This window comes from Portunus trituberculatus, chromosome 49 (genome assembly GCF_017591435.1).
Source record: "Portunus trituberculatus isolate SZX2019 chromosome 49, ASM1759143v1, whole genome shotgun sequence".
Taxonomy (NCBI): domain Eukaryota; kingdom Metazoa; phylum Arthropoda; class Malacostraca; order Decapoda; family Portunidae; genus Portunus; species Portunus trituberculatus.
This window is the reverse complement of record NC_059303.1, coordinates 12,769,450-12,781,803: the sequence shown is the minus strand read 5'-3', so window position 1 is coordinate 12,781,803 and position 12,354 is coordinate 12,769,450. Positions and strand designations below refer to the sequence as shown.

The 12,354-nt window shown below is 41.6% G+C and overlaps 1 protein-coding gene across 2 annotated transcripts; it reads left to right on the top strand.

The window, feature by feature from the left end:
• Positions 1-24: 24 nt before the first annotated feature.
• Positions 25-11,197, top strand: LOC123499117 (tRNA (uracil(54)-C(5))-methyltransferase homolog). 2 transcript variants are annotated; one of them, XR_006672886.1, is made up of 12 exons: positions 25-139; positions 442-586; positions 912-1,098; positions 1,397-1,486; positions 1,966-2,112; positions 2,337-2,507; positions 6,661-6,902; positions 8,604-8,721; positions 8,885-8,986; positions 9,170-9,285; positions 9,738-9,880; positions 10,344-10,422. XR_006672886.1 is itself a non-coding variant. In XM_045246743.1 (12 exons), exons 2-12 carry the CDS (start codon positions 516-518, stop codon positions 11,075-11,077), a joined length of 1,584 nt encoding a protein of 527 aa, XP_045102678.1. In that variant the 5' UTR covers positions 25-139; positions 442-515; the 3' UTR covers positions 11,078-11,197. The 2 variants fall into 2 exon arrangements, 1 of the variants encoding a protein (XP_045102678.1); XM_045246743.1 differs by lacking the exon at positions 9,170-9,285 and adding an exon at positions 10,839-11,197 and having other exon boundaries at positions 8,885-8,981.
• Positions 11,198-12,354: the final 1,157 nt, after the last annotated feature.

The following is a 12,354-nucleotide window of genomic DNA, read 5'->3' as shown; positions in this document are numbered from 1 at the left end:
TTTGATCTGTTAAGGAAAGGAAGGAAATAGACAAAATACAGTTTGTTTACAAGTGTACAGCTGATGCCTGACGGTGGAGGTGGATTAGGAGGCAGCGGTAGAAGATTATGTCTTTTTTCTGTCTGATATTAAATTACAGGTAGGTGTGTCTTCATATGAAAATGTTTAGGTAGCCAGTGTGTGCATATATAATGCGGATGAGTAAATAAATGAGAGTAGCGAGTGTGTAATCTTGCTAGGCTGCCACACGTGTTCATTGGTGGTGACGGCGCAAGGAATATAGTACAGTCCTTGTGACTGCGCGAGCGACAGTGGCACAGTGGCGTGGCGGCCGTGGCCCTGGAGGGTGGATTGGGCCACTGTTGATGCTCGCCACTGACCCACTGTGCTCTAATGCTCTACCTTAAGTGTCAACGAGAATAAATGATTTTTTTTTTTCAGGATATGGAAAAACTTTAACATAGATGTTCTATAAGGCCATGCATTTAATGTGAAAGTGCACATAGGTAAGCAACATGGGAGTCACTTCAGTGTGCTGCCTGGCCTCCCGAGTGTGGGCGAGGCACCTGAGGACTCAAGCTGCCAGGTGAGTGTGTGGCTGCTGGTCTTTATACTGCCAGTAACACTCATTTCTCATTGGAAAGGACTCCGGCAGAAAAGTTTGAAATATTGATGAGCTGATCTAAGAGTGAGGGGCCAGACATCCAGTAAGACTCTCAAGGTAGATGGCAGCTTGCCATTACTGCCACCTTCATTTATCCAATAAAGTTGTTTATCCTTGACTGTAACACTACTTTATGGTACTTTTTGGTCTGCAGTAATATGATCATAAGTTTCTGGAGCTGATAGATCATGAGCCTTATGTGACACTACCCTTTTTCTGGTGTGTCTGGTGGTGGTCTGACTAACAGCCAGCTGCCCCGGGGAAGCCATCCCAGGCCTGAAGGGAGAGCCTCAGCCAAGGTTGTATTGCCACTGACGGAGGAGGATTTGCTGAAGATAGCGGGAAACAGCTCAAGACAGATGCAGCTTTTGGAAAGCACCAAAGAAAGTCACTCAAAGAAAACCGAACTTAAATCTATTGGTCTTAAAGAAAAGGTGATGATTTTGATTTGTACATGTATGCTTGAGATATTTGTCTTTCTTTCTAAATTGTCTTTTTTTGTTTTTTTCTTTTTCTTTGTGGCACATGACTTAAATTTAACAATCCACTATAAAAGTATTTATGGGATCAATTTAAGTGAAGCACTGTGAGATTTATCAGTTTCACTTATTTTATTTCTTTTACAGCTTGTGTTAATTGACAAGTGATCAGCAGTAATAAAAGGATTGCTGTAGTCTCAAAGTGATGCATCACTCATATCCTGTTGATTGATACATGTGCTTTTCATTCCAGGGCAAGAAGGCAACTCCTCCTCCTCTTCCACCAGTCACTGAGGACAACCAGTTCCAGCGCCTTGCTGAGTCCGTCACTCCCCTGTGTGAGGTGCAGCCCTCAGTGACTCCTGCTAAGTGCTGGGAGTGCTCTCTTTGACACCTCAATTGTTATAGGGCCAGCTGTTAATTGATAGTCTCCTGGGCATTGGATTCATTATAATTGGAAGACAATATATGATTCCTGAGACAAGAGAAAACTCTCATATCTTGCCTTTTCATTTGATGCGTCAAAGTTTTGTATGGAAGTGCCACATGTAGTTCACAGTTCCTGGATGGCTTGCATTACGTAGCCTTCATGTGATTTGTATTAGTATCATCAGTCATTGTTTGTCATGTAAATATATTCTTTTCAGTTTGTCTGTTATGCCAATCAAAGGTTTCCTTACCCAGTATTGAGCCATTGTTTGTCTAGACATTTCTTGCATGTATCTTTTATTCATATGCAACTGAGGACTGCAAGTGCAAAGATAAAGAAAGACGAGACAAATCAAGATTATTGTTATTTACTTAGCCTGAATGTTCTCACAGGTTCCATACTTCAAGCAACTTGTGATAAAAGAAAAGGAATGCAAGAAAATCCTTAAGGAACTGAGCCACAGGTTGTCTAAGGCTGGGCTACCATTACATAGAAACTTGAAGAAGCTGCCCTGTGTCCTTGAACCCACTAGGCCTTCAGTAGGTGTGACTGTCACAAATATGAATTTGTCTTTAACTGTTGAGATATTTGACCTTAAGTGTCTCCTTGGCAGTGTCAGTGTTGCACCAACCTCAACACAAATCAGCCTCCCATAGTCACAGTTTGCTTTGAAGTAGTCTGTCCTCAGCCATCAGTGATGTGATAAGGATACCATTTGTTACATGTCACTAGTGACAGTATTGTTTGCTTTCCATAAACACAGCCAGAGTTGATTGGATACCGCAACAAAGATGAGTTTGGGATTCACTTTGGTGTTGATGGCAACCCCAAGACTGTTGGCTTCTTCGTGGGGCGACCCTTGGATCCGGAGATGGTGTGTGTGCCACCCACCTTCCTCGTCAACATGAGGGAGGAGCATAAGCAGATTGCACAGGTGTGGAACTACTCACTTTTCTGCCTCAGGATTCTTTAAAGTCTGCCACTCTTCTTGTTGGTAGAGATTTATCAACAAATTTTCCCTCTCATGTTTCAGTCTTGATTTTCTCTCTCTCTCTCTCTCTCTCTCTCTCTCTCTCTCTCTCTCTCTCTCTCTCTCTCTCTCTCTCTCTCTCTCTCTCTCTCTCTCTCTCTCTCTCTCTCTCTCTCTCTCTCTCTCTCTCTCTCTCTCTCACACACACACACACACACACACACACACACACACACACACACACACACACACACACACACACACACACACACACACACACACACACACACACACACACACACACACACACACACACACACAGATTCAGATTCAGATGTTTATTGACCACAACATGACACAGAAATTTCAAAATGACAAGATCACAACAAATAATCCCAGATAATTAAAACTAACAACAACATACAAGCTAATTGTAGTCCAGTAACTACTCATACAATGTCCAGATAAAAATAAATATCATAATATTCAAGTTCCCAATCCCTATTTGTATACTGAAAGGATATCATGAACTATATGGCATACATTTTCTGGTGCGAACATATCAGAACAAAACAACTCTTCCAAACTAGCAAATTGGTACCTGTCTCTTAAGTGTCGAGTCATTGGACAGTTCTCAGTGACGTGTCGTTCAGTTTGAATTTCCCCACATACGCACAACCGTTCTTCTACTGGTATACGCCCACGACCTCGCCTATTCCATCTCCCTGTCTCGCAGGCCAGGGAGTGTCCGCTCACCCTAAACCGAGTGAACGACATCCTGTGATATTCCTTTATAACGTGTTTTTCTTTATAAACAGGGTTAACAGACAATGTTGGGTTGATTTCCATATACACCTTGCGACGAGACGACACACACACACACACACACACACACACACACACACACACACACACACACACACACACACACACACACACACACACACACACACACACACACACACATGTGGGGAGTTTAGAAGTGAGAAAAGCTGTGGGACCTGATGGGGTATCAGGATGGATTTTAAGAGAATGCAGGGAGCAATTGGCAGAAAAAGTTTGTGAAGTAATTGATGCCTCATTAAGGGAAGGCGTAGTGCCCCAAGACTGGAAAAGAGCTAACATTGTCCCAATCTATAAATCAGGTAACAAGAGACCCATTGAACTATAGACCAGTGTCACTTACAAGTGTGGTAGCTAAGATGTGTGAGAGGGTGGTGAAGACTAGATGGACAGACTTCTTGGAGAAAAATGACATACTTTGTGAGTGTCAATTTGGTTTTAGGAAAGGCGTTCATGCACGACAAACCTGATATGTTACTATTCGAGGGTGATAGATGTAATACAGGAAAGAGATGGTTGGGCTGATGGAATATATCTGGATTTAAAAAAGGCCTTTGATAAGGTACCACACCAGAGACTGATCTGGAAACTTGAAATGGTAGGAGGAGTGCATGGCAGTTTACTAAAATGGATGGAAGACTTTTGGTAGGAAGAGAAATGAGAACAATAATTAAGGACAGACCATCAGAATGGGGATTGGTGGAGAGTGGAGTTCCACAGGGATCAGTGTTGGCACCAGTAATGTTCGCAGTCTACATAAATGACATGGTGGATGGGGTGTCCAGTTATGTGAGCCTATTTGCAGGCGATGCAAAATTGTTACGAAAAGTGAGATGTGACAAAGATTGCGAACTACTCCAGGAAGACTTGGACAGAATATGGAAATGGAGCTGTACATGGCAAATGGAGTTCAACACGACAAAATGCAAGAAAATAGAGTTTGGCAAGAGTGAAAGAAGAATCAGGAGTATGTACAAGATAGGAAATGAAGACATAAAAACCAGTCATGAAGAAAAAGACCTTGGGGTGACAATTACCAATGACCTATCGCCAGAGAGACATATAAACAAAATAATTGGAGAAGTATTGAACTTATTGAGGAACATAAGAGTGGCGTTCGTATATCTAGATGAAGAAATGATGAAGAAAATAATTACTGCAATGATAAGACCGAGGCTTGAATATGCAACAATACAGTGGGCTCGAACTTAAAGAAACACATAAGGAAACTAGAGAAAGTACAGAGGGCTGCAACGAAAATGGTGCCTGACTTAAGAGATTTGACTTATGAAGACAGACTGAAAAGAATGCAACTTCCAACCCTGGAAAACAGAAGAAAGGGAGACCTGATAGCAATATACAGAGTGATGATTGGCATGGAAAAAATGGATAGGGAAGATCTGTGTATGTGGAATGGAAGAATGTCGAGAGGGCATGGGAAAAAACTAAAATGGCCACTTATAGGAGAGATGTGAAAAATATAGCTTCCCTCATAGAAGGGTGGAAGCATGGAATAGTTTAGACGTGGAAGTGGTCAGCAAGGAATATTCATGATTTTAAGAAAAAGCTGGACATTAATAGATATGGAGCGGGACAACACGAGCATAGCTCTTTTCCGTATGTTACAATTAGGTAAATACAATTAGGTAAATACACACACACACACACACACACAGACAACAAAATATTATCAAATAGCCAATTTGGTTTTAGAAAAGGTCGGTCATGTGTGACAAATTTATTGAGTTTCTACTCTAGAATAGTTGATAAAGTACAAGAGAGAGAGGATGGGTTGACTGTATTTATTTAGATCTAAAAAGGCTTTTGATAAAGTGCCACATGAAAGATTACTATGGAAGTTAGAGGAGAAGGGTGGCTTAAAAGGAAGCACATTGAGATGGATGAAGAATTACTTAAGGGGAGAGAAATAAGGACGATAGTTAAAGATATGAAGTCCAAGTGGAGAACAGTAGACAGCGGAGTGCCACAGGGGTCAGTATTGGCACCAATACTTTTCTCGTATATATAAATGACATGCCAGAGGGAGTGAACAGCTACATAAATCTGTTTGCGGACGATGCGAAACTGTGCAGAGTCATTAAACAAAAGAGGATTGTGAAATACTACAGGAAGACTTAAACAAGATCTGGAAATGGAGCAAAAATGGGAGATGGAATTCAATGTGGACAAAAGCCATGTCATGGAAATGGGAAAAAGTGAAAGACGACCAGTGGGAATCTATAAGATGGGAGATGGAGTAGAACTAGAAAAAGTAAAAAAGGAAAAGGACTTGGGAGTGACAATGGAAGAAAATAATCAACCGGTTAGCCATATTGATAGAATTTTCAGAGAGACGTATAATTTGCTAAGGAATATTGGAGTAGCATTTCACTATATGGACAAGGAAATGATGAAGAAATTGATAAGTACTAAAATAAGACCTAGATTGGAATATGCAGGAGTTGTGTGGACTCCCCATAAAAAGAAACACATAAGAAAATTAGAGAGACTACAAAAATGGCTACAAGAATGGTTCCAGAATTTAAAGGGATGGCATATGAGGAGAGACTAAAGGCAATGGATCTACCAACCTTGGAGCAGAGAAGAGAGAGGGATCTGATACAAGTTTATAAATTGATTAACGGAATGGATGAAGTGGATAATGAGAAACTGATCCTGAGAGAAGAATATGACTTTAGAAGCACAAGATCGCATAGTAAGAAACTAAGGAAGGGACGATGTCTGAGAGATGTTAAAAATTTAGTTTCCGCAAAGATGTGTTGAGACTTGGAACAGTTTGAGTGAGGAAGTGGTATCAGCAAAGAGTGTACATAGTTTTAAAGAAAAATTGGATAAGTGTAGATATGGAGACGGGACCACACGAGCATAAAGCCCAGGCCCTGTAAAACTACAACTAGGTAAATACACACACACACACACACACACACACACACACACACACACACACACACACACACACACACACACACACACACACACACACACACACACACACACACACACACACACACACACACACACACACACACACACACTACAAAAGGAGGAAGTGGTTTTTCAGAATAGTACATACTAGATCCTTCCTAGTGATGTGTGCAATATTGTGCCAGTTATAAAAGTGTTGTAAGTGGAGCAGAAGTTGTAGGATGGAGGAAATATAAAAACAGGCAATGTTTTTTAAGCACACACACTAGATCCTTCCCAGTGATGTGTGTCTATAATAGCAATGTCACAAGTGTCAATATTGTTTCAGAGTTTCCAGAAGTTCATCCGTCAGTCTCCCCACGAAGCCTGCCACCGCTTTGACACAGGCGGCGTGTGGCGGAACCTGGTGGTGCGCTCCACGGCCACCAGGAAGAAGATGGCCTCTGTCATCATCCACCCTCAGGAGATGCCCGAAGACGCCATACAGGAAATCATGAAAGATTTGCGCCATTATTTCTTCAACGGGGAAGGTTCTGAGTGTGAGCTGGACTCCTTGTACCTGCAGGCTTGGTGAGCTGCTGTGTGACTTGGGGAAATATTGAATTTGTAATATATCTGATACAAGTGATAGTGTCTAAGTATGGGTGAGTGTTTCCAATCCATGATAATTGAGTTTTTTAAGCAGGATATTGAAGTCTTAATATTCCATCCAAGTGGTCATTTCTGAAACCAACACAATGGCACCTCAGAAAAGTAGAATGTATGAATGTGTTAGTGCAGTGGTGAAGGATTCTCACACTGCATGACTTGGTGACACAGCAAGACACTGGAGACTTTAAGCATTAATGTATCTTTGCCTGTTTATTCTTCAGACCATTCCTTGTCTCTCACAGTAAAACACACACACACACACACACACACAGATTGGAATACATGCAGGAGTTGTGTGGACACCCCATAAAAAGAAACACAAAGAAATTAGAGAGACTACAAAAAATGGCTAGAAGAATGGTTCCAGAATTTAAAGGGATGACATATGAGGAGAGACTGAAAGCTATGGATCTACCAACCCTGGAACAGAGAAAAGAGAGAGGGGATCTGATACAAGTTTATAAATTGATTAATGGAATGGATCAAGTGGATAATGAGAAACTAATCCTGAGAGAAGAATATGACATTAGAAGCACAAGATCGCATAGTAAGAAACTGAGGAAGGGAAGATGTCTGAGAGATATTAAAAAATATAGTTTCCCACAAAGATGTGTTGAGACTTGGAACAGTTTGAGGGAGGAAGTGGGGTCAGCAACGAGTGTGCATAGTTTTAAAGAAAAATTGATAAGTGTAGATGTGGAGATGGGGCCACATGAGCATAAAGCCCAGGCCCTGTAAAACTACAACTAGGTAAATACACACACACACACACACACACACACACACACACACACACACACACACACACACACACACACACACACACACACACACACACACACACACACACACACACACACACTAAAGAGCATAAAGCCCAGGCCCTGTAAAACTACAACTAGGTAAATACACACACACACACACCTTGGAACAAAGAAGGGAGAGAGGAGACCTGATACAAGTCTATAAATTGATCAACGGAATGGACCAAGTGGATAATGAGAAACTGATCTTGAGAGAAGAATATGACACCCGAAGTACAAGATCGCATAGTAAAAAGCTGAGAAAGGGAAGATGTCTGAGAGATATTAAAAAATATAGTTTCCCGCAGAGATGTATTGAGACGTGGAACAGTTTAGATGAAGAAGTAGTGTCTGCAAAGAGTGTGCACACTTTTAAAGTAAGATTGGATAAGTGTAGATATGGAGACGGGGCCACACGAGCATAAAGCCCAGGCCCTGTAAAACTACAACTAGGTAAATACAACTAGTAAATACACACGCAACGAACCCTGTACAATACACACGCTTGAACCATGTACAATACAACATCTAGGTAAATATGCACAAACACACACACACACACACACACACACACACACACACACACACACACACACACACACACACACACACACACACACACACACACACACACACACACACACACACACACACACACACACACACACACACACACACACACACACACACACAGGAAGATAGTATTGCAGGCTTTTTGTTTTGTGTAGAATGAAAAACTCTTATGGAGATCTGGAAGAAATGCTAACCTTCCAGTTCTGCTACACTTGTTTGCTTTACTAACACAGTCTCTTCCCAGCCCACACACACGCTGCACTCGAGAACAGGCACCATATCGCCTGGTGGCCGGCAAGGAGTGTATCACAGAGACCTGCCTGGACCTCTCCTTCCAGATCTCACCTGACTCATTCTTCCAGGTGACTAAAGCAATGCAGTTGTGACTTTTACCTGGCCACTAAACACTCATATATTGCCTATGAAATTGACTTACACCAGGTAAATTTTCATTCTTAGCTCAATTGATATGGCAATGAAGGAAGGAAGGAAGGAAGCATCATTGGTCCTATACTTACATTTCAGATCAATACAAAGGGAGCTGAGGTTCTTTACAGCACTGTCAAGGAAATAGCAGAAGTCTCCCCGGTCACCACCTTACTGGACATTTGCTGTGGTACAGGTGAGGTGAGCTCTTGTTGTTCATTAAGTGTGCAGCAACATACTAGGGAGACAAAGGCACCGAACTCAATGATGACTGAATCTCATGAAGTGAGCCAAGGAGCTTAGGGAGTGATGTGAACAAGTGTGAATTGTGTTGTGCCTTTTGTGGAGGTTTACAGTCATTTGGCACTGAGAGGTGATTCACAGGTCATACAAGTTGCTGTAGGCCTCAGGAGGTGTGGTGCTCCTGACACTTGCTACCCAAACTACTACTTGTCTCAACACTCTTCTGGAAGGCAGCCTGTGGATCCACACACACTAATGTAATGTTGGCCAATCCATCCACTACTAACTCAACTACAACCACTCAGTCATATCCACTCAACCAATCAACCATATCACCCATCCACTCAACCAATTAACCATATCCACCCATCCACTTAACCACTCAGCCATATCCACCCACTCACCACCCACCCATGGCAGTAACTCCAATCATCTATGCTCTGTCTCATACTGAACCATCCACCTTCATTACTCCACCCACTGCACACTACTGTATATATAAACATTTATGTATGAATGTATCTTGACATTTTGAGACTGAACTTAGATCACTTCCAGATGATAAAAGAAAAACAAAGGCTGAAAGTGTTATTGTGTGACTTTATACATACTCTTCACTTTAATCCATTCCAGATAACAGAATCAAGATAGAGAATCAAAATGTTGTGTGATGTGATAGGGTGTCACTAAAAGGAGTGTTTGTGTTCAGGTACGGTGAGTCTGGCCATGGCACCGCATGTCCGGGGCACCATTGGCATTGACGTCACCACCGGGGCTGTGGAGGACGCCAAGAAGAATGCCACTCTTAACAACATCAGCAATGCCACCTTTATTGCCGGCAGAGCTGAGAAGGTGAGGCTGTCCTTTGGTCTTCTTCACTCACCTAAATACATTAAATGCTAAAATACAGTATGAGAAAAAAAATAATCTTGGCATTTTTTCAGATATATTTAAGGTTGTTGGGAAAGGTTGTATATTTATAAAGCACTCACATGGAAAGTATAGCATATCTACAATATACCATTTGCTTGACTGACTTAGGGAAGGGAGTGCATCTTTATAAACTCCAGCTCTCACCTGCACCATCACACACTCTTCTCGTATTCACCTCATCACATTCACACATATATGATCAAAGTTAACTGTATTCAGCCAGTTAAAGATACATATTTCTCTCTCTCTCTCTCTCTCTCTCTCTCTCTCTCTCTCTCTCTCTCTCTCTCTCTCTCTCTCTCTCTCTCTCTCTCTCTCTCTCTCTCTCTCTCTCTCTCTCTCTCTCTGTCTCTCTGTCTGTCTGTCTGTCTGTCTGCCACAGGTGCTGCCCCAGTTGACAACTGAGCTGGCCCAGTGTTCTGATGTAGTGGCTGTAGTCAATCCTGCAAGAGCTGGTTTGCGTGAGTCCTCCCCATCATTTGTTTATACTTTTGTTATGCTGTGAGGTTGTTCTTAGATTTGTCTTACCTATATTAATATACTGTAAGTTTTATATCCAGTATGTGAGGAACTTGGAACATATTTCATAGTAAGAGTGAAGGTATATCTATCTTTTATATCCTTTCTTGTATAATTATGGCTTTGATTCTATATCAGATTGTGTTTTTCATTGTAAAAGATAGCTTTTTTTTTTTTATAAGTAAGAAAAGGATTATTCAAAATTTGAGGACTGTTGCCTCTTATGATTACTATTGTCACCACCCTACAGAAAGAGAGAGAGAGAGAGAGAGAGAGAGAGAGAGAGAGAGAGAGAGAGAGAGAGAGAGAGAGAGAGAGAGAGAGAGAGTTAAAACATTGATCTGATTTGATCCAACAGACCCTAAAGTGATCCGCACCATCCGAAAGTGTGAGGCGATCCAGAAGTTGCTGTATGTGACCTGCAAGCCTGAGGGATTTGCTATGGAGAACTTTGTGAAGCTTGGTTCAAAGAACATCAAGTCAGCCAAAGCCAGAGACACTGTTCCCTTTATCCCCAAGTATGCAGTGCCTGTTGACTTGTTTCCCCACACCACCCACAAGGAACTAGTCATGCTGTTTGAACGTGCAGAGGTGTGAGGGAGGCAGGCAGGACCTACAGGGAAGGTCTACAGGGGAAGGACAGTGACAAGTTCGCCCTTAGTTATGAAGTGCAGTGTTGTATGTAGATTTGTTAGTAAATACATGAGCTGAATCACAGTGGCTTTTGATATTCATACTTGATTTTTTGTTATTGATTTGGTAACATTAGAGATTAAGAAAAGGAAAATTGCAATGAAAGAGGTCTGTTGTCTTTAGCCAGAGTTTGCATGATCTAAAAGTTTCCTGTGACTATAGAGGACAAGTGAAGGAAGCAAGCATGCAGATAAAGTTGTTGTGTTCAAGCAAAGGAGAGGGAGAGGTAGAGCAAACAAACAGCTAAGGCACACAGACCAGGGAGTTGTGTTCAAGCAGTGGAGAGGGAGAGGTAGAGCAAACAAACAGCTAAGGCACAGTCACAGACCAAACAGTTGTGTTCAAGCAGGGGAGAGGGAGAGGTAGAGCAAACAAACAGCTAAGGCACAGTCACAGACCAAGCAGTTGTGTTCAAGCAGGGGAGAGGGAGAGGTAGAGCAAACAAACAGCTAAGGCACACAGACCAGGGAGTTGTGTTCAAGCAGGGGAGAGGGAGAGGTATCATTATGCAAACAAATGTATATGTTCTGTCGTTACTTGATAATGTTATTGATATTTCTTCATTAACTTATTCGTATTTGTATATTTTTATTGAAACTTTTATGACGTCACGTGCGCGCCTTGCATATTTTTGTCCAAGATTGCTAGTTTTGCAGTTCTTCTGCAATATTGCTACACTGGACTTTTTAGATATATGCATTATGCATAAAGCATTGACAAGTGCAATGTCTTGGCCTGCTTATATGTTTGCAAATTTATACTTGACAATGCTATTTTGTGTGTTGTTAATTTATAATGGCTTAATTAACATTCAAGTTTGTATAAAATTTTAATGAGTAGCCTACGGTACTTAATTTTGTCCAATAGAAGTGAATATTTAATAGTTATATATTCTGGAGGAAACATATTATTAGGAAAGTGTATGTATATGCAGTCATTCTATAGGTGAGCACATTAATAATCTTCATGTAAGGTCATTGAGGTCAGTAGCGTCCATGAATGAGTGAGCGGTGGGGGTATCGGTCTATGGGGTAGTGCAGGTAAGTAGTGCTCCGTCTCTGTTATCTCGTGTATGGAAGGGTGTGAAGGGCTGTCATCTCAACCAGAGCAAGCACGACCATCAGTTGTTATCGTGAGCGTATAATTACCACAAACACATCAGCAGTGGAAGACTTCAAAGC